The sequence below is a fragment of the Pholis gunnellus genome (genome assembly GCF_910591455.1).
Source record: "Pholis gunnellus genome assembly, chromosome: 13".
NCBI lineage: Eukaryota > Metazoa > Chordata > Actinopteri > Perciformes > Pholidae > Pholis > Pholis gunnellus.
Genome location: NC_136540.1, coordinates 6,109,267 through 6,134,579, shown reverse-complemented (window position 1 = coordinate 6,134,579; position 25,313 = coordinate 6,109,267). Strand labels below are relative to the sequence as shown.

Sequence of the window (25,313 nt, the reverse complement as noted above, 5' to 3'; positions counted from 1 at the left end):
TGTTAGTGGCGCGACCGTCCCACACTTTTAAGCTTGCATCTCTCTCACCTTGTCATTTCGCTCACAAAGGAACTTCAGCCTCTGAGCTCTTTTGTGCATGAAGACTCCGTCCAGGTGGCCGGTCTCCACAGAACGGATCTCAATGGCCTTCTCTCCCCATCCCATGATCTGATTTGAGCAGATATGAGCTGCAAGGCAAAATGTAACATTAGTACTTTGGCATGCCGATTATAGTTTGCTGATAACATCCACTTTGATCTATGCCCATGTAAGTTTGTTTTGGGATTCGATCCGCACCAACAGATGTGGGCATCTCGCCCCACTGCAGGACCACGTCCTTGATGATGCGCCCGTAGGTGTTGACGTAGACCCCCTCGTCTTCGTAGCACAGCAGCATCTCCATGCCGTCTGAGCTGGGCAGGAACACGATTGCGTGCGGTGTCACGTGGCTTTGAATCTGTTTGAGAGGAAAACAGAAGGGATGACTTCCTGTAGGTTTCACATCACCCAAAACACCAACGCCTGACGGCTGCACAACTCACATGAACGGGGATGTAAATGTCATAGTTGTTCCCGGAGTCCACGTCGATGGCGTGGAAGCCGGCACATGAACCGTAGATGACCTTTAACCTCTGACCCTCCTCCACTGTCAGGTCGACCAGGACGGGCCTGTGTGGCAGGTCTGCGAAAGACTGGAGGAGTGGAGGGAGCAGAAAGTGAGAGCGAGAAGATAATCTACTTAAATGCTCTTCGGGTTGACTGATCTGGCATCACTAATCCAGCTCATAGGAAAGGGGAGACTTACCTTGAAGGCCATGAATTTGTGATAAGGTTTTGGCGCCCAAGCATACACTTCCACCGCATTCTTCAAAGCAATCACCAGGAACTTTATCCTCTCGTATTTCACTGGAGAGAACAACCACAAGGCCATCTGACATCAGATACTCACAATCAATAATTCACTGGGCCAAATGCATTTATGAGAACTTCTCCGGAGTGGAATAGACAGCGGTGATAAAACAGCCCTCTTCTGTCACTCACCCACTTTGTAGTGCACGCAGCCCTCCATCTCCCCCACAGTGGTCCAGCCCTGCTTCTTCTCCACCTCAGGGTCATTGTGGAGGATCTTGTTCCTCAGCCAGGCCAGGTAGTAGACACGCACCTTGTTTTTCTTGCCTTAATAGACACAGAGATCACTTACAAAGAGGCTAATATCAGTGATTATGTAAATGCATTTAAATTTGGGTTACTGGCACAAATGTTTAAACTTGTGTTTTAGCTGTGCAAACATGTTCACGGTATATCTCTGCTGTTATGTGTAAATAACTGATAAGAACATTAGTAATCAACAAAATATCATCGATATTTCCCATTTTTAGCTCTCGATTGGCTTGACATATTTGTTCAAAACCATCTTTTCACAACACCTCCAAGCCCTTAAACACACGGCACACAAAAATAAAAAAAAGCTTTCCTGTGGCTTTGCAGTGCAAAGGCAAAAATGCAAAGCAAAACAAAACAATTACTCTGAAGGCATGAGCACAATTGGCATCTAGTGTTTGGCATCCCATTAAAAAGACAGACTTTTGCCAAAAGTACAGACGGCTTTAACCAAGTGTGGTGAGAGCAGACTGGTGATGAGCAGCGGTAATGACCTGATATGGTGATGAGCAGGTTGAGGCCCTCCAGGACGTCCATCTGCTGGAACCTGCGGGAGTTGATGAGGGGGTAAACCTTGCCTTGACCACTACGGTCCAGCAGCTTCAAACCGTTCTCTGTGCCCACCAACAGGTTCACACCTGGGGACACACACATCCACAAATTAATAGCTTTGACATTTTGAATACAATGATTCTAATGATTGCATTTTCTTAGTATTTGAACTCTTATTTTACATTTTGTATGCCTCCACGATACAATTTCAGTTTATTTAGAAGAGGAAAAAAATAAAGAGGTTTAATAAATATGTGATGTAACAATGTCATACCTACAGTACTATTGGAGGATGGAGAAACGGGACTTTGAAGGTCATATTGTTGACACATTATATAACAGCTAGTGAGAAGAGGCTTTAAGAGCAGGAATTGATTTGATAAAAATTGCTTTGAAAATGAAAGCAGAGACAGCTAGTTATTAATGTCACACTATGTTTTGGTCATATTTTTAACCTGAGCCCCGATGGAGCCGACATATTAGTTCTTTGTCAGGATGTTGAGCCAAAGATAAGAAGGGTTAAAATAATGGCACCAATAATCTGACTGAACTCTGTGTCTGGTAACTGAAAAGATAAACATATTTTGAGTTATAAGTTGGTTTAAGAGAGCTAATGTTTGACGTTTCATCTCCTTTGCATTTACACTCGAGTATTGAATCTGTTCTCACCCCAGAGGGCAGCACACAGGATCTCAGCGTTGAACCTCTTCTTGTACTTGCGGATCTCAGGCGTGTCATTGGGGGGGCGTGTGTTGGTGGGATTGACGTTCACCATGGATCCTTTCCTCACCTCCATCTTCAGCTGCTCAAACCTGGAGCCTAAACAGGGAGGCCCGATGGAAACGGCTTAATCGACGAAGGAAAACGCAACCGACGGCAAAATGGTACAAGCTTCGGAACGAGACACAAATCTCCCACTCATCCTTTTTTAAAAGGGAATTTAGCTGATGAACAAGTTACATTTTTAATTAATTATGCTGTAATTTAATGACTCACCAGTGACAGACATGTTATCTCCTGTACCTCCTGGGGACTGGTACATGCCCAGATCCACAAAGGTGGTGAAGGAGGACTTGCCAGATGCTTTAACCAAACCTCTGGACTGATACTGGTGGAGCAGAAAGGTGGTGTTTAAGTGAACATCATGTCTGTGCAGACTGTAGTTTGTTCATTGTTTGATTTTAGTTTCAAAATGTTAAAAACATACTTTTGTGCCTACTGTATGCACCTTTAAGTCATATTTTTGATGATGTCTCCACTAACAAGCTGAACAGATTGTCATGAAATGTAATGTGTTATAGGTGGACTTCATGGCTGGAATGAGGGCAGATAAAAAAATAAACCAAGAATTTAGGACTGATATATTTAGCCTCAGTAGAACTTACATCATAAACAGAGTCCTTCCCAGGGGAGGAGTGAGTGGCTGAATCTGTGGGGGAGTGGGAGGGCTGAACCACATCTGGCAAGTTAGTGTATCCATTATGGCTCCGCTTCTCTGGGGTCTTTCAGGTAAAAGAGAAAACACACACACCTCTATTTATTACTTCTCTTCAATGGCAGACTTGGATCTATGATAATCTGCTGCACACCACAGTAACTACAAGAAGTAAAGTAACAGTCGTGAACTGACACTGTTCTAAATAAATATTTGTGTCGTCAGTGAAGCTGACTTGCTTTAAAAAAACGAAAGTACATTTACAGTTTGTGTGAAAGTAAGTAAAATTCCTCTGTACAATGTATTTTTAAAATTAAAAACTCCCCAATCTTTCCCTGACAGTCAGTTGTCTCACTGTAGCTTGGCACAAGTATTTGACGCTCATTGCATATTCAAACGCTTCAACACAAAAAAACTCCCATATTCAATTCATCAGTAGCCACCTGCAAGATGTATGCCGCCCGTCACTGAATCATATTGCTGCCTCTCCAAAAATACTTATGCCAACCTTCTCTAACCCAGGGTGGTTTTTGGCATGTACAAAATCAAATGTATTATATTAATTTAATTCAGAGTGCTTTTTGAACATTTAATCTACAAAGGGGCTTTTCAGTGAAACATGAAAGTCATCGATGTTTTGGGCATCTTCATTTTCTGATATGAGACTTCATTAAGGGTGCATGGGAAGAGGTTCCACATAATGTATTCATTTGGTCAGTTATGTGTGTAAATAATGTGTCACCGAACAACTGTCCTGCAGCGTTGTAATATTCTTTGACTTGTGTTGTGTTTCCATCAAGTCAAAATGCATTTTAAGCATCGTTACGTGCACAGACGACTCACCCTCTGCACCAGCATGGTCTGATCCCCGTAGCCTCCGGCTTGCTCTCCCTCTCCCCCCTCGCTTTCGTCTTCATGAACCACCATGGTGTTGACTGAATCAGTGTCTGCGTCCCTGTGACTGAAATCAATAGAGGAATACAAGTCAAGGATGACACAAGACCCCGAGCCTGATAATGGAAAAGTGTGAAAAGAGAGTAGCGCAGTATTGAATACTGTACTTCAAAGTCAATTTGACAAATAGAGACAATGGTTTGCTTCTTGAATTGCTATCATTTGTAGGCGTTAGTGTTACCGATCTGTGGGGCTTTCTTCCTCCTCTGCTCCCTCGCCACTCTCACTCTCTTCACTACTCTCGCTGCTCTCTGATGAGGAGGAGTAGTCATTGGCCTTGACTGGGGGCCTTGGCTGCTCCTCGGCACGCTCCTTGGCAAAGAGGCCATGGTCCTGGACACACACACACACATACAATATTTACTTTAAGAATGCATTCAAAAATGTTGTAAACATAATCTCCGCTATCACAGAAAGTAGCAAATAATATTAAAGACAATCCAAACACAACTGAAGGTGAAGGCTCATCAGGAGGATGGCCTCAAAAACTCCCAGTACTCTGAATTCAGAGCCTGCCACCTGGTGACATGCTGGGATGATTTTGAGGCTTCAAGGCCTGTGTTGAGTGTAAGATGTCCACAAAGTAACAGAAAAAAAAAATACAAAACACATGAAAAAAAGCTTTTATTTAAAGAGTAGGATTTCATTCAAAGACAAAACATGATTACACCAATAAATAAAAAGTGTAGAGCAAGCGATTCATTCAACATGTACTACAGTCAATGAATGCAGACGCAAACTCATGCATGAACACTGAGGACTGCATAACGCACAAGGACACAGTGATACTAACCTCCCCTATAGCTCTCTTGTAACTCTGCACAATTGAGGTAAAGTCAACAAACAGGGATTTAAGAAGAGGAGAGACATGAAGCATAGAAAACAAAGGAAAGATAACGTGAGGAGAAAACCTTGAGTTAGTATACGACATGTCAGTTTACAAACCAGGTGTGTTTTAATTCCACCACATTATGTGTTGCATGCACCCCTACACTGATGTCGAACCTAGTTTTATAAGTAGGGGATACTGAAGAGACAGCGAATATATTGTCTGTTTGAAAACAACCACTTACTGCAGGGCGTCCAGGGCGGGAGGAGGTGCGAGACTCCCCTGGCTTATGACGGCTATCATGGGAGAGCATGGGCGAATCCATTTTGGAGGAACCTGCAAATAAGGTGGCGGAGTTAGAATTCTGAAATCAGACTCACTGTAAAGACAGACTGCAGAGAAATAGCATTGGGTGAGGGGGGGACTCACTGAGGATGCGATGCCTCTCTAGAGAGCCAGTCTGGGGAAGATTGGATATGATGCTCATACTGTCTCCTCTCTCCCAACGATCATTGCGACTGAGATCTGGATTGCTGCAGTGAGGATACAAATCAGTTATCTGAAGTCCCTCTACCATCATTTAGAAGGCACTCATTTCTGTAAGTATCTGATAAGTCATTGGGCTTTAGTCTTTAGTACCTGGCTCGCACTGGATGCCTTATGCCAGAGGTCAGGTTGGTGTTGAGAGCTGTGGCAATAGACGCTGTCCTTTGTGGAATCTGAGGACGGAAACATCACAGTCTTACATTTAACACTGTTGTGACAAAAAAAGTCCTCCTCTCCCCCCCGAGATGAAAGCACAGGGTGGAATTTTAACCACTTCTAAATGTACGTCAAAGCAGTGAATGGAAAACCTGTTGGATCCACCAGCTACTGTGTGAGAAACTGAGCATCATGTCCTAGACCTGCTTTTAAGCCACGTTTTAATTGTGTACTTTCTGTTTTTTGTGTCTTCTTAAATGTAAACTTTTGGCCCATATATGGTCACTTCGTGTTATTTATGCTTGTAATTCTACTCCTGTTAAGCACTTTGTGACAAATGTCTGTGAAAAGCACTTTATAAATAAATCCTACTTATTTATTCCTTTTAAAACAGACCTTTCAAAGTGAGTTTACTAACTGTAGTCCAGCTAACATACTATTTATGTGTCAATATGGGAGTTTTTTGCAAACCGGGGTTATGTTTTGGGTCTGTACACCTACTGCAGAGTCAAAACCAACCACAAGGTCTCACCTTGGGTGGGAGTTCCACATCTGGCAGGCGGATCCAGGGGCCGCGATCCTCTCCCATTTGGTGTGCCTGTGGTGCCGGGGTTTCAGAAGTCGGGTCAGAGTTTTGTCGCACCAACTCTCTAGAGTGGATGGGACGGGGTGAGGGGGTAAGGGAGGGATCCTGGGTGGGGAATGCGGACATGGTCTTAGTGGGCTGGTCACAGAGGGACTGGGAACGAGGGACAGGGGCGGCATAAGGCTTCAGTGGAACCAAGTGAGCCATCTGGAACTGCAGAGGACAGGAGGAGGAGCAGCAGCAGCACACCAGGAGGGAGGAGCAGCAAAGTGGAAGAACGAGCGCACAAGACAGTCGGAGAAGCAGGCCGAGGTGGAGAAGAATGCAAGGTTGTGTTTGTATTCCAAGGAGATTTTTTTAACATGTAGGGACAAAGTGATCACAGATGTGTGGAGAAGGAAAGGAGGGGTAAAGAAGGAAAAAAAAAAAGGCATAAATAAGGTAGCAGAGACAATGAAGGATAAAGCAGCTAAAGAATTAAGGGCAGAAAGGCATAAGCAGTTGTATCTTGTGTTGATTTAATCAACTGAATGTTACACGCACCTTTCCCTGCCCCCCTTGGGGTTCAACAGGCCTCTGCATTGGTGGGGTCTGACTGGACTGGACCATTCCCGACTGGCTGATTGAGTCGGAGCGAGACTGGAGGGCATTGTCGGAGACAGTGGTGCAGATCTTAGGTGAGCCCTGTCTGTTGAGCTTACTTCGCTCCTCCACCTGAGATAAGGATGACAATGAAAAGGAGGATGCACATTGCAGGCCAGTGTACAGCAGTTTGACTGCGGTGTTCAACGCTTTCAAATGTAGGTAACATTGCTACCTCACGGGCCCAAGTAGGTTTGTTGTTGGGCTCCAGGTTTTTGTTGTAGTGGTAGAGCTGGGGCTTCTTTTCTTGCTGCTGTTGTTGCAGAGACACCAGGTAGGCATGCTCCTGCTGCAGCTGCCTCTGCAGTCGCTCTGACTGACGCTGTTCCTCTAGCTGCTTGCGCTTATACTCCTGGGATGAAAACAAAAAACAAAAAAAAACACACTGCAGTCAAGTCATTGCTTGCCTCAGACTGGACACGAAAAACAAGTCAGGCAAGTCGTAAAAAGCAAAACGCACATCAAAAGAATGTTTTTAGCAAAACCTTTTTGTGCTGTATATTAAACTGACAAAGAAAAACCAATAAGTCAACTGACTCACTTTTACACTGTGAGTTGTAGGCACAGGTCTCCTCGCCTTTTGATGGCCACGGCATACATAACGAAACAAGCACATTGCTTCTTATAACAGCAGAGATTAGATTTCCATTCTCAAGCAGGAAATGTCTCACATAAAGTTACATTTGAGAAACAACTTTAGGTACACAGAATCAAAATTAACTTTTGTAATAAAGCTAAAATCTTTACTGTTGTTCTTAAATTGCAAATCACTATGAGCCACACAGCAAAGCATTACATCTACAAGTCAGTCTGCACTATAATGCTCACATACATGTTGTGGGTGGTGAGTAAAAGCACCAGACTGTGGATGCAAACAAACCAAAGTCCTCTCAGAAACCAATGAGGTGTTCCTGCACAGTGAGAGAAGCCTGGCACCTGGTGAGAATGCCTCACCCAGGTGCTTCCCTACGTGGGAGGACATGTTTGAATAGGCCGAGGACATAATGGACCGATTACAGCTCAGAGGGACCTATGAACAAAAGGGACATCTACCCTGCTGCCACCCCAACACACATATTTAACATGGATATATATATATTCTTCTGTTTTTAAAGGGGGAATCTTCCACACCTCCAAAAGTGTTTTGATTGTCATTTTGTCTGAGGTCGGGGCAGTAATTATACGCATTTATATCGAAGATCACAGAATGCTAATTTTCCTTCCTGAAGGATAATATGGAGCACAGCTCAATAAAGCAAAAGACAAGACCTAATGTTCTGTTGTGAACATTTAATGTTAGCCTAATTGTCTTGAATGGTATTCCCAAACAAAAAATAGCAGCGGAGAAGGTATGAATATAGATCTGGAAGCCCTTTTATCAAGTGTTCAGCAATGAATTGTGGCCGACTTCAGAGCCCATCAAAGCCGCCCAGCAGCACCTCTCTATTGGTGCCTTTTGTTTGATTTTCATTTTTAGTCCTATTTGATTCACATTTTGCCCGTTATTTTCTTCATTACATCTAATGAAAGGCACTATGGAAAGACTATTACTATGAATCAGCTGCAGGAAACGTTAAGTTTGCATCATCACAGCTGATTCAAGCATCAGGAGAGGAATATAGTGGATTACAGGCACTGTTGTAATGTCGGCGTATGAGAAAAGTTTTTTCTGGTGGCCAGTGAATGTCATGTTATCCTAAAATGCTGACTGAACACCAACATTGCCTCACAGCATTACAGGACTGTTCTCCTAGGGGTGTGCTACCACTTCAGGGCCACTGTCCTGTGGCTGACCCTGTGCTTTATGAAGATGCACATACCCATAATTCCTGTGTGTATGTGTAACGTAGGAGGAAAATGTGGAAAACTATCCCAATTGCCTCATAAATACAGTAGTGAGGATTCGGTTCTTTCTCCCTCCAAAAAACAGGAACAAGGAGCCGACACTACAGCTCAATCTAAATGACAGCTACTCGTACGCTTCACAGGAGCTAGCTAAAGCAAAGATGTTAGGAGTGTGGCAAATCTTCCCTTCACTGTAAGCAAGAGTCAATAACAAACTCTGAAATCTGCCCAAAACGGCCCTAAATAATCTAGGTCAGTGCATGCCTTTACAAGACACGCAGCATCGTCTGCCTTTTACTCGACCTAACAGCATCTACCTCAAACACAAGCAGACATGTAACACTGCAGTGTTTGTTTTGACAAAACACTGCAACACTGGTTTTCCTTATCAGAATGGAGGCTGTAAGGATAGAGGGTGGCATATGCTGTACCAATTATAAAGCCCCCTGAGGCAGTTTTGTGATATGTGATTTGGCAAAATAAGAAAACAAGCCATATTGTTGTGAGGACACACACTTTGTTTTGTTTTTTTCTGTGCTGATCAATAAATGTCCTTCACTAATGATCTATTGTAACCGAGAGGACATGGAAACCTCTGCAGTCAAAACAAGACATGATAAAGGAGTAGTGAGGACTAGTTACCATAAGCAGTGCTTGCTCCTGAAGCAACTGCTGCTGAAGGATTTCTAACTGCCGCTGCTCTTCTTCTAACTTATGTCTGATAAACTCCTGAGGAAAGGTAAGGAGGCAGGAATGACAGGCATTAAAAGGCGGGAAAAGAGAAAAGACAGGACATAGAAAGATAAGAGGCACAGAACAGTTACGCAACAGCATTCCAGTAAACAACAGACACCGTGCGTCGCACTGATGACAATTCTTTAAATTAATTTTAGCGGCAAAAAAACATGCACCGTCCCCGTTCAGAAGTTATACGAGACAAATACAGGTTACCACTGAAACATGACATCACTGTTTAGCACTACATAGAGATCGTCATAAATCACTGCGTTGAGAAGGTTTAAATATTTAGCGGTACATTGTGGTCGTTTTTGTGGCACACAATGTGTATTTGGGAGCACAGGGTGATGATGCCGTGTTGCCAGACTCTTGTGTTACTGAGGGTAGACTGGAAACAGAGCACAAGAGACGCAGAGAGCTCACCCACAGAAAAATCATCTCTGAATAAATACACTAATTTAGACCCTTGCTGCTATGGCAACCTACTCGTGGAATTTCACCACCAGAGCAACTGGCACTGTGTTGCCGGTGGACACGCCCACACATGACAGTGATTGGACGATTGCAGCCCCACATCTCCCGCGGTTGGTTACCTGCTCCCTCTCAGCCAACCTTCTATCTTCCTCCCGTCTCATATCGTCGAGCCTCCGGTGGGGACCTTTATCTTGCTGCCTCACCATGTCTCGCTCCTTTCTCTGTTGCTGGGAGAGAAGGGCGACAGGGGGGGAAAAAAAAAAAGAAGAGGAGAAATGAGCATACAGGCTGTGTTTGCACAGGGGCATTTATAATGGATAGCCTGCTTATAAGCAAACCCTCCCTTGTTTTTTGTGCAAAGAGCTGGGGGAAAAAAAAAGAATAAAATGGAGTGGGGATGCAGGGCAGAGAGGCTGAGTCATTCAAACAAAACACACACACACACACACACACACAGCATCCTAATCATCATCAGACTTTGCTGCTTTGATTCAAATTGATGACAGTTATTTCACGTTTGGCAGGGAGCGGTCTTTATCTTTTTGTAAAGGGACATTGAAACAACAGGGCTTGTTCTTTGTGCTGAAATGACACACAGCACACAAAGCTCTTGTCCACTCAGTTGTTGAGGAGCCAGAGAAGATAGACGAGGAGGTGGTGGTATATCAGGGGAGTTCATTTATACTGCAGTGAAACACTTACCAATACTGCACAACATTTTCAGTATCGGTGCAAAAAGTGTGCCTCATTAAAATCCCACAGAACTCCTCAGACATTTCACAGCAGCTCAGTTAAGGTCATTCAAAATAGAAATCTCTGCAAAACCTAAACTTAAATATACGCTACAAGCATAACATGTTCGTCAACCGTGACAATTAAATCACAGCATAAACAAACTCTTTATTTCATTCTGTTGTCCTTCATATCTGCATCAATATTTGCTCCCAAGTCCTTTATGTCAAACAATAACAAACTAACACAAAAATCACAGAGTGCCATGTTTGTAAAGTTTCCTATATTTGTTTAATGCGTGTAGTAACGTGATGCATGAACTGATTGCCGATAAGGGCTGATGGCTGAAGACTGTCAGAGAGACACTTTGTCACTATGACACTTTGTCGACTCCATGTCAGATAAAAAAAAAATTCAAAGCAAGTTGATCTGCCTTCTGGACAGAGAAGATAACACGATGACGCTTTCAGGGGATGTGAAATATTGACAACATTACAAGTGTAAATCAAAACTTTTTGTTAACCGCTACAACATCAAAACAGTCCTTGAGCTGTGCTACAAGGAGTTTCATCAACAAAGTCAGGAGGAATTCGTATTGTTCCATTTAGTAGCGTGCAAACACTTAGCAGCATTTACAAACCAACATGTAGACTAAAATCTGTGAAAAGGTAGTTTATTTAGACCTTTTCTGCACAAACTTGGTACTCACAAAACATCTCACTCTAGGCTACAAAATCATCTCACTTTGGGCGAATGTTTGCAGAATTAATAATTCATACCTGTGTTGCAGGGAGGTGGGCTTTCCTCCACTTAGTAATCTCCCCCTATTCCCCACTGTTTACCTATTTATTCAACTATGAATGTTAGCGAACAACATGTTGAAAATGGGCTGTTGCAAGTTAAGGTGACCGGAGATTTTGTTCAGTTCTTGCAACTAGTTATTAAGTTATGGAGGCTTTAAGTTGGTGAGGGGAATACAATAAATAAATAAAATAATGGATGGATAGGTTTTAGTTTAGTCACCATTTAGGTGTCTTTTTCATTTAGTGCAAAGGCCTTATTTCTACATTTCTAAGTATAAGGTATTTACACTTTGTTATTCTTTTATGTTGTATTACTTATGTTGATAGATTGATACACATTAAGTATATTGCATAACAAAAGTTTAGTAGGCCGATAATAGAAGGCAGGTTAAAACTGCTATGTACTTCTGACTAAAGCAACCAATGGCAAACCACATACATAATACAAATGACTAGTAAAAGGGCAACAGCAAGTAGTTAAGTGGGTGAAGAACAAGAGCAGACACAGACGAGGAACATGATATTCTTGCTGCTTGGTACAGTTTTGCTTTGAATTAAAAATGTTCCGCCTGTTGCATAATGTATTAGTATCATGAGCCTCTGGTAAAATGTGCAAGATTACATTTAATTATAAAACAAGGTTGACAGTGGAAATAAGGCCAAAGACACCATTTTATTTCTATCCCCGACAAAATCTGATCTGTTCGTACTTATAAATGTATCAGAAGGAATCGGAACCAGCACCACACAGGAAAGAGGAAGACCACGAGGACAAGATGCAAGTCAGTTGTGAAGATCTGGGATGATTATCTGACTTTGCTGTGAATGTGTGAGTGTAAACTAGAGACGCCCGATGAATGTGTTTTCATTCCCTGAAGTTGGGAGATGATTTATGCACAGGAGGTGAATTCACTTAAAAAGATACATTTCTGATACTCAGCCTACATTACAGCAAGTTCTCTAAAACACATCTACGTTTTGTACATTTAGTATCATATCTCTTAATGCACTGTGATGTGCTTTTCATCACCAATGCTGAGTTTATGCAGAATTGTATTTTGCAGATCCTAAAATCTCAGCATTGGGTGCATTACAATAATGGTGGACGATATTGGAATGTTAAGTGTTTTTTAAGATAAAAGGTGAGAAAATGACTTTTCTTTAAAAGGAGTATTTCGACACTTTGGGAAATAAGTTTATTTGCTTTTTTGCCACGGTTGCATAAAGAGATTGATACCAGTCTGTCTGTGTTAAGTATGACAAAAAAAAACACACGCTTGTATCCAGTGTAAAAATATTAAGATGTACTTTTAGAGAGTAATGTGCTGTAAGTATTTTTCTTTGAACATAGTGGTTCCCAGGAAACAGTTACAGCCCACATTTTAGAGGAGTTGAGTGGAGTATTTCTGAACTTTGTAGAGTCAGGCTAGTTGTCCAACTGCTTCCTGTCTAAGCTACGATAAACGTCTCCTCGCTCTACATTCATGTTTAGCATGCAGATATGAGAGAAGTACTATTCTTCTCATCCAACTCTCGAAAAGAAAGCTAATAAGCGTATTTCTCATAATACCACTCGACTAAAAGTTGATCATTACCTCTTCGAGTCGGCGACGCTGTTCCTTCTGCTCCTCGATGCGTTTCTGTCGGTCGTGCAACAGTTGCCTCTTGTGCTCCTCGGGATCCCGACGCTGAGCAGCCAGCTGGGCCTGCTGCCTCTTGTGAGCCTCCGAGCGCTCTTTGTTCTCCTGCTGCAGACGCTGGAAGTCCCGCCTCAGGGTCGACTCACCGGGCACGTTGAGGATGGAACTGTTGGCCAAAATAAAAGTAAATTAAAAAAATGAGGGCGAGGCTTTTTGGGGACAATCATTCACACGGAGAATATATTGATTAATGCAGTTAATAAAGTCAAAATACCTCGACTCTCGGTCATCTCCACGATTTTCATCCTCTTCATCACTACCACTGTACTCATACTCTGTTTCTTCTGTAATGAACATTAGCATCAAGAGAAGTGAATTACGTGAAAAAGATGGTGGCATAATCTACAGTATACTGTAACGTATAGTAAATCATGGTGCATGAAGAGACAGGGTACCCTGGATTACACCCATTTAGGCTCTTTCCATGTCATTTGCTCACCCTTTTCTCCCCTTTTCTTGCGCGTACGGTCGATATGGTCTTTGAGCTGAATTCGGACCTGGCGCTCGGTGGGCTGGTCCCGGATGAAGGAGTGCTTGAGAAGCTGCTCTGTGGATGGTCGGCTGGTGTACGTCTTCACCAGACAGCCCTCTATGAAGTCAATGAATTTCTTGGACCTGGGAGGAACGGGGAGGTGAGAGGAGGATAAACTGGTGAGGGAGAGTGGGAGGGCAGGGAGGAACGGAACAGTTGGCAGCTGGGCAGAAGAAGAGATGCAAGTGGGACAAAGTCCATCTTTAGCCACTTTAACATGTCTGGCATTTTCTGGGGAGGAGTCATGCACGTGACATTTCTAGGAATCCTTGCAGTCTTGTGTGTCACTGGGAAAAAAAATTATTAATAACATAATGCACTGACCCATTTCATTCTGTAATGTCTTTACAGAATGTACAGTATTTGATTGGCAGGCGAGCTAGTGGCTGCAATTTACCAGGAAACAGAGTGAACGGTGCAACCACAACATGACCACTGCAAAATACAACTCTATGCAATACACACTACCTGTATGGGGTTAATAATGTTCAAACATAGCAACCAAGAGTTATTGAGTCCATCCCTTACTTCTGTCTTTTATATTTGCATAATTGTTCATCTGGGTCACACCATATTGACTGACGGCTTCTTTATGATTGGAATTTCTTTTTTTTAAAGCAATGTGAAAGAAACAAATGCAGCGGGACCATAAACTCCACTAAGTGGGTCCATTAACGAGCCGCATGAAGATTAATAGGAGCAGGGTAGGAAAGAGAACACGGCAAATACGTTTAAAAGCCTTCAGCTTCTCATCTGGCTCACGATCATATTTGTCTCTGGGACAAAGGACTTGACCTCTCACACTTTGAAATCTGAGTGAGGGACAGTTATCCTAAATATCTTTGCCCAATAGGAGGGACAAATGCACTCAAAGTAACTTGAAGCACAACATCTGCTTTGAGACATCAGAGATGTTCCTGCAATCACTTCTTGTAAAGGCAGCATTCGTTCCATTCAGTGCTGTTCTTGTTGATTGTGTTTATATGCACTAAAGGGATAGTTTGGCTTTACCTAGTCAGACAGCGCTTTCCAACGGGGAACTGAAGCCGCTATCTATGCTCTCTTCAACGCCACGAGACTCCGTTAGAAAAACGTCATTTTACCTTGAAGAACACGGGAGTTTGCTGGTCTTCCGCCGCCTCGATCCGTTAGTTTGTTTGTGTTATTGTGAGACTTTGGAGAATCCGAACTAACCCTTTAAAACTCTTAATTCACACAACACACAAACAAACTAACCAATCGAGGCAGAGGTAGACTACCAACTCCCGTGTTCTGCTGTTTCAAGAGAGCATAGATGGATATAACTTGTTCAGTTCCCAGTTGAAGAGGGCGGGCCAGGTAAAACTGTGAAAGTATTCTAATAGTATGTATTTAAACTGCTATGGATTTCTTTAGGTGGGCCTTTTGTTCTGTGGCTAAAATACGTTTTGCTGCTGCCCCCGTCCACAGCAGTACTTTGCTCCCGTGCTGCTACTCCTGTCTGTTGCTCCAAACTGGGGGCGTACCAATAGTCATTAATAGACAGTGTATCACCTACAATAGATAAGTACCTCATGCAACTCTACTTGATTCTAAACTATCGCTTCAACCTGGTTATTGTTGCTCTGCAGTGACCTGCTTTCTCAAAGTAAACACAGCAACAACGTTACTGCAGTGCATGCAACTGTGCTCTCCTGCCACGTCCAGCATCACCTTTACTCTTGGGTTTGTCTTTGGAAACAGAAGGTTTTGAGACTCAATGCACATTTGAAATCATATGAGGAGAGCCTGCTAGGTGTCTAGGATAGGATATATGTAAGTAACACAACAGGATGGTCGATAACTCACCATTTTTTGGATTTAAGTTTTGGGGGGGGGTTCCTGGGAATGAGGAAGAGGGCTCTCATCGGGTGCATGTCACACAAGGCTGCAGAAATAAAAGAAGATGGTGAGTTGGTAGATATTATCAAATCCCCCTACCAAAGCCGAGACCTACAATAAAACGGAAGGGAAAAGCAACATCAGAATAAATCAAATGTAAGACAGAGTATCATATACTCCCACACCTGGTGGTTTCTAAAAAATACTAGCCACCATTACAGTCTTTGTATCCTCAAACATGGTTACAGCTGCTGTTATCCAATCTTTACTGGTGCCTCAGGCTTATTGTTACATTGAATGTAAGAGCAAGGACTGTGAGTCATTGTGTTCCCAGCGTAGGTAGGTAGCTAAACCTGACTGGTTAGCTTTACAGTAAATAGGATTTTATACGGCAGTCCTTTGGACGAATGCAACGTGACAGAGAGAGCCTAAGGCAGGAAGAACATTTTATTTCCGTATTTTAAGGGAACAAAAGGATCACAGCTACTGTTTGTGTGTGCTTCATATAACATGCATGTTTACCTTGTATCACATACAGCCATAATGTATAAGCGTTAGTATTTATGCAGTAGACTCGCATGGTTTATTTTCATTTAAGAAGGAATGGATCACCCACTGACAGGATGTTTTGTCAACATCCTGTCAGTGTGAACGATGCCATTTAGTGTTTTATTAAATACCTGGAGTGAACTGATCCGTTTCTGCTTTTAGCTGATCAATTGTACAGACAGTCTTCAACCTGTTTCTAAATGATTACCTGTTATTCACCATACTGACAGCCCCGTGTTTTTATACGTGTGAACAAACAGTAAAAGCTACGGAGGGTGTCTGTTAACACAGCTAGTGACGAAAAAAAAATTCAGTGAAAAGATGCTCAATAATTCACAAACAGAAAGCCAGTAACCCTGTAAGGCTAATGAATACATTACTGGAACTAGAACAATGACGCTCAATGGAACAGCGACGGATACCACAGAGAGCATTTGTTAGTCCTGTCTTTACAATGTGGTCGATGAATTGACCGCAGTTCCCCCGTCACACATCAATACAGATGTTCTATTGAATTATTTGGCTACAAACAAAATTGAACTACTGCTTTAAATATATAACTCAATAAAAACCAGTTAGAAAGATTCACTACATCTGGTGTTTATCATAGTCGCAATAATGATGATATCAATCAATTATTAATCAACCAATCAAATCAAAATATTTATCTATCTTATGTTATCCAAGACAAACGTGGTGTCTATATTTGTTTGGCAAACAGTTTAGCAAAACATAAAGGAACAGTTATGATTTTAAACAGAGAAATGAACTAATTCATAAAACTGTCTGTCGACCAACTCATCAAAATTTAATTTAAAAAAATGGTTTCAGCCGTAAAAACTAAAAGAGATCTAATCAAAAAACCAGGAATATTGCGACTTTGTAAGTGGAATACATACTTCAGTAATGAAACTGATGGAGTGAGTAATTACACAATGCATAATTTAAAAAGGTACGGCAGCTTCACAGTTGTCCCGTACGTCTTATGTCATTGGCAGCAGCAACGTGGTCTACAAGAGCTCTGTAGTTCTTATCAGTGATGTGAACAAAAGGCTCTCAGAACATCATCATTGTAAGTTCACCACAGTTGTGATTCATTTCACAAACATTTCAGCTGCTGCTCTTTGGTGAGATTTTCTTTTCTTCTTAGTCAGGTTTGACACTAAATCTCTAGACAGACATGCCGCCCCGCTTAGCAGACCGGAGAGATCTGTGCAATCAGCCTCCACAGGCCAACTGCCAGCTCACGACTACACTACCTTGATTACAGTGAGTCAGCTGCCCATCTGAAGACTCAGACAACAAGGCCGCACATGCAAGACGGACTCATTCATGATGTCTTCTCTGGCGATGAGAAACTGTCTGTTGCTGGGTACATAGAAATGCATGTACATAGAAATGCATGTTTCAAACAAGAACAGGTTCAAAGGAGTGTGTACACTTACGAGGAGCTCCCTCTGCCATCTCAATGGCTGTGATCCCCAAGGACCAGATATCACTCTGCAAAACACACAAGGGACCAGGTCAGCGTCTACCTTTCGTATGCTCCCCGCAGCATAGTGCGGACACAAACACAGTGCTTCCGTTACCCTGTAGTCATAGGTGGAGTCGGGGTTCTCGTCACAGGCAATAACCTCGGGTGCCATCCAGTACGGTGTGCCGATGAAGGTGTTCCTACGCCCGACAGTCCTGTCCAACTGGGCACTCACCCCGAAATCAACTGAATGTGGACAGAGCGATCAGAGGAAAAAGGATGTGAGACGACGCTGGGTAGCAGATGCCTACTGTTGCTCTTTTACCCAAAAGCTACAAAGCATTCAACGTACCCAGTTTGACCTCTGCGTTCTCCGTTAGCAGCACGTTCTGGCCCTTGATGTCCCTGTGGATGACTTTGTGGGCGTGGAGATGAGAAAGGCCCTGCGCACAGACAAAGAAGTCAAAATGGATCAGTAAGGAGTGACCTCTGCTGCAGACTTGTTTTGACTGGTGGGACGGCCATTTCTCACCCTTAGGATTTCTCTGCAGATGTAAGCAATCCAGTCCTCCTTTAGAGAGCTGCCCTTAGTGTTTTTCACCAGGTCGGTCACTGATCCCGCCCCACAGAACTCCATCACCAGCTACATACAGACAAATGCAGACGTAGTGAGCACAATCAATGAGGCACACTGCTATTAAAAAGGATCAGGCCAGGTAAAAGGGGAGACCGACCCAAAGTTGGTCATCATGTCCGGGTGGACTCTTCTTCACAAAGGCACCGTAGTACGTGGCTATGTTGCGGTGGTGGCTGTATTTCTTCAGCATGTTGATTTCAGCTTTGATCTCCTCTTCTTCCTCCTCCGTGACATCCATCACCTTGATGGCAGCCAGCTGGCCCGTCTTCACGTGACGGCCCTGACAAGTTCATCACAACAGTGGTCAGTAAAGTTCAAAATGAACCCGGGACTCCTCGTCTCTGAAACTCTTTGAATCTCGCCGCATCAAGTGTGGCTAATTGCGTTGTCACACCACTTCACCGTTCTTATTTTACATTTTCTTCTCCAGTGTCTGTTATCTTTCGGTCACAGACAGTTTTAACTTTTCAGGCTGACAGCTTACTTACAGAGCAATTAGCTAAATCTACTGTAATCTGAGAAATGAATGCAAAAAATATTTAACACAGAGCAGGCTCTAGAGTGGTCTTCGGTGCCCAGTTTTATAGCAACTTATCGCACAGGTGAAAAAGAGCACGACATCATGGAGGTATAATTTAGGCATCATGTCTCACCTTGTACACCTGCCCATAGGTCCCATTGCCGACGACCTCGACCAGCTCAAAGATCCCTGCTGGGTCCTACGGGAGACACGGTCAAATTCATGAGACGTACAACATACAGACAGAGCCGGGTCAGATACACCATGAAAATACAAACCGCCCCAAATACAAACAGCATTTCAATAAAATAAACAGCATTTTGTTTTGCTTTTTTATATTTGCTAAATTAAAAACGGCTACACTCGAAGCGAACCGTATCTATTTTTTGTCCTAAGTGTCTGATGCTCGCTTTGTTCTTCTTTGAATCCTACACATCTACACTTCAATGCCGGCCTTAAGTGGAGGTCGTATTTCACGTTGTTACACTCATGTTTCCTCAGTTAAAAGTCACGCTTAGATACTAAATTCATACTAAACTGCACCTGCTCTAGTAACTCCTGCCATCTGGCTTCAATAATGTTGGAAGTCTGAATACAAAACACTGTTGAGGACACAAAATAAAAAATGTTTTAAATTAAAAGTCTAATATATATATATATATATATATATATATATATATATATATATATATAAATATAATGTGTACATCAGTTAAAGTGTAGCAGTAGATCTATTGAGTCCATCAACAACACATCATATAAACAAACAAAAGCGCAGAGATTCATACATAAAAACAACCCCAATGGTTTCTACTTTGTATACACCAAAGCCAATTTTAATCCAATATTACCATACAAATCATCTGAACTCAATCTTCCTAGCCACCCACACACACACACACACACACACACACACACACACACACTCACACACACACACACACACTCACCGCCCGCCCACATCACGGAGGAAACAGACGAGCAGATACACTACATATTGATATTAGATTAGATATGGATTTGACATGGACATCCATCTGGCCTTTTCCTGATTTGTTCGTGTTAAGTTTCAATAGAGTGAACACACATTCTACCGACACCAGGGGTGCTTTGACTTAATTACGCAACCCCTCCCCCAAGACACAAGGGAATATGACAATCAGTTCCACTTTCAAGCAATTTCAATATGGCTTTAAGAAGATGTGTGGGTGGTTAGACTGCTGCTTTGGGTTTAGAATGTACAGCATGACCTATCCTCCTTTCATCTGTTTTCAATGATGGGTGTTCTGCCTTCAACAAGGAGGGGGGGGGGGGGAATTCCTTTGAGACAGGAAACATTTATGGGAAGAAAATAGCATGTATACTTATGAAAGATTTGGCAGTAAAACTGGGAAGTGACCACACATTTGATGCAAATGCACACACAACCCAGATGACATAAACATACCATATTTTGAAGCGTGTTCTAACACTAAAGAGGGGGAACTGTAACGTAAAGCAGGAGGCAACAACGTGATGCTATGGAAGAGAATAATGAGTGGGTGGCAAGGCAGAGGCGGGCAGCTTCGCCCACGAGAGTGGGATGAGAGGAACGAAGTGATAGAAGGGGAAGGGTACAGTTATGTTCAAGGATTAGCACCACCAGCACACAGTCAAACACATTGCAATGATTACTAAAACGGCAAGGAAGCAGTAAAACCACGGGGTAACTGGAGGAGAAAGCTGCAGTCAGCCTGCTTAAGTGATACAAATGGCAGCTCTGGTAGTTCTTATGGATATAATGCTGTCTTATTAATGTGTAAACTTATGTATTGATTAACCTCAGGGAACAATGCAGTGCATTCCCATCAAAGTTCAACAGGGTATAAACTTTAAAAGACACGGATAATGGTCCATTGGGAAGTTGACCACACATTTCCTGCAGGGGTGTCAGCTGAGCTGACAGAGGAAGTCGGCCCTTTCTGTGGATACACAGCTGCATCAATAGTCAAAATCACAACTCAAACACTTGCATTCCCTGAATATCATTAGTGAACAACTTTACAGTTGACCTCAAATGTTTTTAAATGGCTTCCTGATACATAAATTTGGTACTTCAAAAGTACTTCATCTTTTTTTTCAAATTCAGTCAACTGATCCCAACAGCATGAATTTGCACATCTAAGTTAAGGTAGAACATTTACTTTTGTTTTTTCCATTGTTGGATTATGCTACCACTATGGGCCCAGAATCAGCCAACACATTGAGGGTTAATGTACATCCATCCAAAGTTAGAGTGTGTCCACAAAAAAATATTTTTTGTTCCACTGCACCAAAATAAAAAAAATCACAAGACTAGATGTGTCATGAGTTTCATTTCCAGAGGGCTGGTGCTCCTGGTAAACCAGCATCCAATAATCTCATCACACTATCAAAGCTTCGGTTTGAAACTGAAAATCAGCAAAGAAATCACTTTCCAATAGTTTTAAATTAAGAACAAAACAGGTGAAACTCAGCAGACATATTTGTTGGAGTGTGACCATGTCTCTTTAATTGTCTTAGTTCCACAAGTGTAACTTGCTATGCCAACTGTAGTTGAAACAGTTGTGCAGGTGTCTTTGATTGTATCCAGTGCGACTGACATTGAAACGTGTTACAGCACAAATAATTAGTTGTTGCACGTGTACAGTTGCTATGTAGCCCAATGCTGGACTCCTCCTGTGATTGAGCCACTTAAAGGTTCCCCATGGAGTTTTTGTCCTCTAGTAGCGCCGTGGAGCCGTTTCTCTATGACTGGGACCCTAATGCGCATGAACAGGGACATGCACGCGCACAAGGGTGTCGTGCTCCACAGTCCTGCCAATGGTTTCACACTATTCCACTCATCAACAGGTGGCAGTAGCGCCCGAGACATGCAGCATGCCCCAACAAAGGCACGGAAGAAGAGGACTGTTAGCTAGTAAACAATGCTAGATTCAAAATACTAAAAAATGTTTTATGAGGAAACTCATTTAACACATTTGTTGGAGCTCAAGGATACACACGATGCCTTTTGGTGAGTGATACTGAATGTAAACATTTCACTTTTGTTTGTTTATAAGAAACCTCCACAGGGCAACTCGAAGTCTAAATGGTCAGCTAACACAAATCACAATTAATTATAGTGGTAGATGGCCAGGCAGATATTGGTATTTTTTTGTATTTTAAGGATTTCATTACCACTTTAAACCCAACAGTAACTTCACTTTCCAACAAAAAAAACTTTCATATTCAAACATGACTTCAATTTACTGAACAGAGATATTATTGAGATTGATAATTCCCAAATTCAATGAAGTGATTGCATCTTATTTTAAACGGAAAAAATAAACTTGGATAATATTGGCAATCTTCTCATATAACCATTGAATACAGATATGTTATAAAGAGCTGGGTCAGCTCTAACGATATGAAGGGATTTTGAAAAATCTCTTCATTTAAAGTCAGGGAGAAGAACAGAGGTCCAAGCATGCCAAGATACAGATAAACTACCCCTGATCTCCTGTTAAGCCCCATAAATATGTGAATTCCTCAACACTGTTTATTTTCCATGGAGTAACCCACCCAGAGGAAAGTCACTCAGAGTAACCTTTGGTCATTTTGATTCTAGACAGAGATATAAAAAATAATAATGAAAAAGAAAGCTATTGTTCTGTTTCAAACCTGTAGCTAAGTGGGGCGACAGGGCTGTGATCTACCTTTTCAAAAAGGCAGTGACTGAACGCATAAAAAGCGTCTTTATAATGCTAATAAGAGTGTCTTTGGGGGATTTACTGCTGCAACACAATCATAGATTTTGACACTTCCCATTGAAATGGAGAGATGCATCAAAAGGGAACATCAGGGCTGTGGTCTCAATTAAGAAACTGTAGCCTTGGAAAGAAGATTTTTCTTCAAATCAGAATAGTCCTGACCCTTTTTATCTCATTTGATTTAAGTTATTGTCAGTTAAAGTGGTTCTATTGTTAGAAGAGGGTAGTCAGAAAAGGTTGATTGATTTTTCTGTTAAACTGAGGCCTTCAAGGAGGACCACTGCTAATACCAGATCAGTAAGAACAAGGTCTAATACTTGTAGTATTTTAAGAGAAACCAAACCAGAAAGACCAGAACCAAAATTCACAAGGAAATGGAGAGAGGATTTCCCATTCAACTTGGAATCACGACTGCAAAGCCCCCATATGGGAAAACACCTCCAAACAACAACAATAGAGATCGTGTTTGTGCATCTCAATCTCAAGAGTTTAGAACTGGTCACGTTAGTTTAAAATACATTATAAAAAAAACAGACTAATAACTAATAACTACATGACAATGACAGAGTTTCAGGTGATACACAGAAGCAGCCATCATTCTTGTGTTTTTGTTATTTATTAATTTATTTTTTATTAATGCACTAATCACTAAAAGTTGTCCAGGCTGTAAACTCGTTTCTTTATTTATTAACTGATCCCTGATGTGAATCTGTGACACTGAAGCAGCTCAGCTGCCTGCAGCAATGCAGGGCCAAGGGATGTTTATTCCACCTCAACTTTTGTCGCGTGGGTGTTGAACGGTCGTGCTCGTGTCGGGAGGCAAACCGACACTTCAGTTCATATGACATAACATCCACTGAGTCCGTCTGCCATCATTCTACATGAATAAAGTGCAGCACACGCATCTTTACAACAAATACTCACCCTCAGAGCGGCGAGGTCTATGTCGTCCAGGCTTCGTGTGGGGGCGTTTTCAGACATAGCTGGAGAAAACTTAGAGCCTTAGCTACCAAGTTAGCCAGATATTTGACAAGAAGTACTGAGGGGGGTTATAAGTGGCTGCTACGGCGATCTTGACCGGTGTTATCTATGGATTAAATTCAGCAAAACGGGCTGTCCAATGTGCAGAAACTGTTGCGGAACAACACGGTTAGCACTTAGATTAGCGAACACATCGCAGATACAGGCGCACCCAGCTGGCTAGCTCGCGAGAGCTACACTGTTATCCGCAGTTGTTGTTTTTACAGAAATCCTGCTTACAATATTTAATTAAAATACAGTTTAACTTCACACAAGAGATTTCAACAGAGTGGTAACGTCACCGTTAGCCGGCCATCGGTACCGTTCTACCAACAACGCGATGCACCTCCACTGTTGTTGAACACCTTGCTGCGTTCATTTTGACAAGACGTCTCTGCTGCTGTACAACATCCAGCTAATGTCATGTGTGAGAGAAGGATGCGTCTAAACTACCCGATAGGACCGGTGTGTCACTGAAGCATTCCTAGTGGGAAACAACATGTACGGCTCAACGGTTGTTTTTTGTTTTTTTTTAAAAAGGACGCAAACGTCTGATGTGATGGCGTCCGGGTCCGTCCGCACCAGAACCGTCTGTCAGGCTGTCAATATTAGCCTCGAACGTGTGTCCTCCCAAAATATAAAGACAAAGTGCGGAAAATGAAAATAATGGCCTCGTTTGAAATACGATCCTTCGCGACTGCAGTTGTCAAACTTGTTAACACGACTTAAATATTCCTCAGTCCGGACCCGGAGCGCACGTTCATCCGAACACCGAGTCAGGTGCGTGCAATCAACCGCACGTTAACTGGCTAGCTAACGTAGCTAAGCTAGTCGGCTAAATAGTCTTTTCCAGAATAAACTTTCCTTCTTCATCCATTTTCTCTGTTGACAGTCGCGCCTAGCACCGCCACAACCTTCCGGGGAAAAAGCGCAGGCAAGCAGACGAGCACTATTTTTTTTATTTTTTTCCGCGAGGCACCGCCGTAATACTAGTAAATTGGGGCCAACGACTCTTTAAAGTTAAGCGTTGCCTTCGTGCTCACGCGTCCGATTTGTATGAACTGGTAGTTATACTCCAACACTAAAGACACGGTGCAGTTTCAAAAGCGGCGACAGCTAAACTTGTTATTTCGCCATGTTTTGCTTCCCGAGTCCTCCCTCCCACTCCCAGCCTTGTTGTAGTCTTGCGGGGTTGTACTGACGATTGGCTGCACACGTTCCTCAAGTGTTTGCTCTGGATGACTACGGTGCTTCATCAGGGACAAATTACCTGCAACATTACAGCGGAACGCAACCTACGCAACTGCATCTGTCTGCTCCCAGCAGCACAGCCGAGTTCGTCCTCTGACATATCTGTCCTGCAATGACCTACTCCGGCTCAAAAATAAGTTAAATTTAAATACAATTCTGCTGGATAACTAAAAAAACACGCTGCAATGTATCATTCCTAGTGTGTCTGTGGCTCTTAGTAACTAATTGACCCTTTCCTGTTCTTTGTTTTGCTCTGATATGTCTGCCATTCTAAGAGCTTTATGCCAACTACAGTTATTTTACATTAAGACAGGCCTACTTTATCTTCAACAGATCATAATGCATGATTCAAGTCCAAAGCTGTCCACAAAGAGTTAAAAAACAATCTAACATGGTGCTTTATTGAAGATTTCATCATTCATATGTTAAATTAACTTATTTAAGTGTTAAATAGTCCCCATTTACATGTTCAGTTTCTATGTACACTCAGTCTTGAAATTGATCTACTAAAATACATTATTTGTTCCAAGAATGAACAGATAACAAA

General features: G+C 42.4%; 1 protein-coding gene across 3 annotated transcripts in view; it reads right to left on the bottom strand.

Moving 5' to 3' along the window:
• mink1 (misshapen-like kinase 1) overlaps positions 1-24,657 on the bottom strand; it is a 30,381-nt gene extending 5,724 nt beyond the window's left edge. The window contains exons 1-31 of one of the 3 annotated variants that reach the window (XM_079171960.1): positions 23,420-24,657; positions 18,859-18,924; positions 18,303-18,485; positions 18,101-18,211; positions 17,921-18,011; positions 17,684-17,814; positions 17,540-17,594; positions 15,513-15,591; positions 13,593-13,768; positions 13,368-13,437; positions 13,049-13,259; positions 10,038-10,145; positions 9,349-9,435; positions 7,403-7,438; positions 7,037-7,213; positions 6,763-6,933; positions 6,166-6,372; positions 5,571-5,650; positions 5,361-5,464; positions 5,176-5,267; positions 4,284-4,435; positions 3,992-4,109; positions 3,099-3,215; positions 2,710-2,821; positions 2,383-2,532; positions 1,656-1,799; positions 1,042-1,176; positions 806-906; positions 543-692; positions 298-457; positions 49-188 (exon numbers count right to left, since the gene is read on the bottom strand). In XM_079171960.1, coding sequence (XP_079028086.1) covers positions 49-188; positions 298-457; positions 543-692; positions 806-906; positions 1,042-1,176; positions 1,656-1,799; positions 2,383-2,532; positions 2,710-2,821; positions 3,099-3,215; positions 3,992-4,109; positions 4,284-4,435; positions 5,176-5,267; positions 5,361-5,464; positions 5,571-5,650; positions 6,166-6,372; positions 6,763-6,933; positions 7,037-7,213; positions 7,403-7,438; positions 9,349-9,435; positions 10,038-10,145; positions 13,049-13,259; positions 13,368-13,437; positions 13,593-13,768; positions 15,513-15,591; positions 17,540-17,594; positions 17,684-17,814; positions 17,921-18,011; positions 18,101-18,211; positions 18,303-18,485; positions 18,859-18,924; positions 23,420-23,476 — 3,771 coding nt within the window. In that variant the 5' untranslated portion in view covers positions 23,477-24,657. The remainder of the gene's footprint in view (positions 1-48; positions 189-297; positions 458-542; positions 693-805; positions 907-1,041; positions 1,177-1,655; positions 1,800-2,382; positions 2,533-2,709; positions 2,822-3,098; positions 3,216-3,991; positions 4,110-4,283; positions 4,436-5,175; positions 5,268-5,360; positions 5,465-5,570; positions 5,651-6,165; positions 6,373-6,762; positions 6,934-7,036; positions 7,214-7,402; positions 7,439-9,348; positions 9,436-10,037; positions 10,146-13,048; positions 13,260-13,367; positions 13,438-13,592; positions 13,769-15,512; positions 15,592-17,539; positions 17,595-17,683; positions 17,815-17,920; positions 18,012-18,100; positions 18,212-18,302; positions 18,486-18,858; positions 18,925-23,419) is intronic. The other 2 variants (XM_079171961.1, XM_079171962.1) reach the window with 2 other exon arrangements.
• Positions 24,658-25,313: the final 656 nt, after the last annotated feature.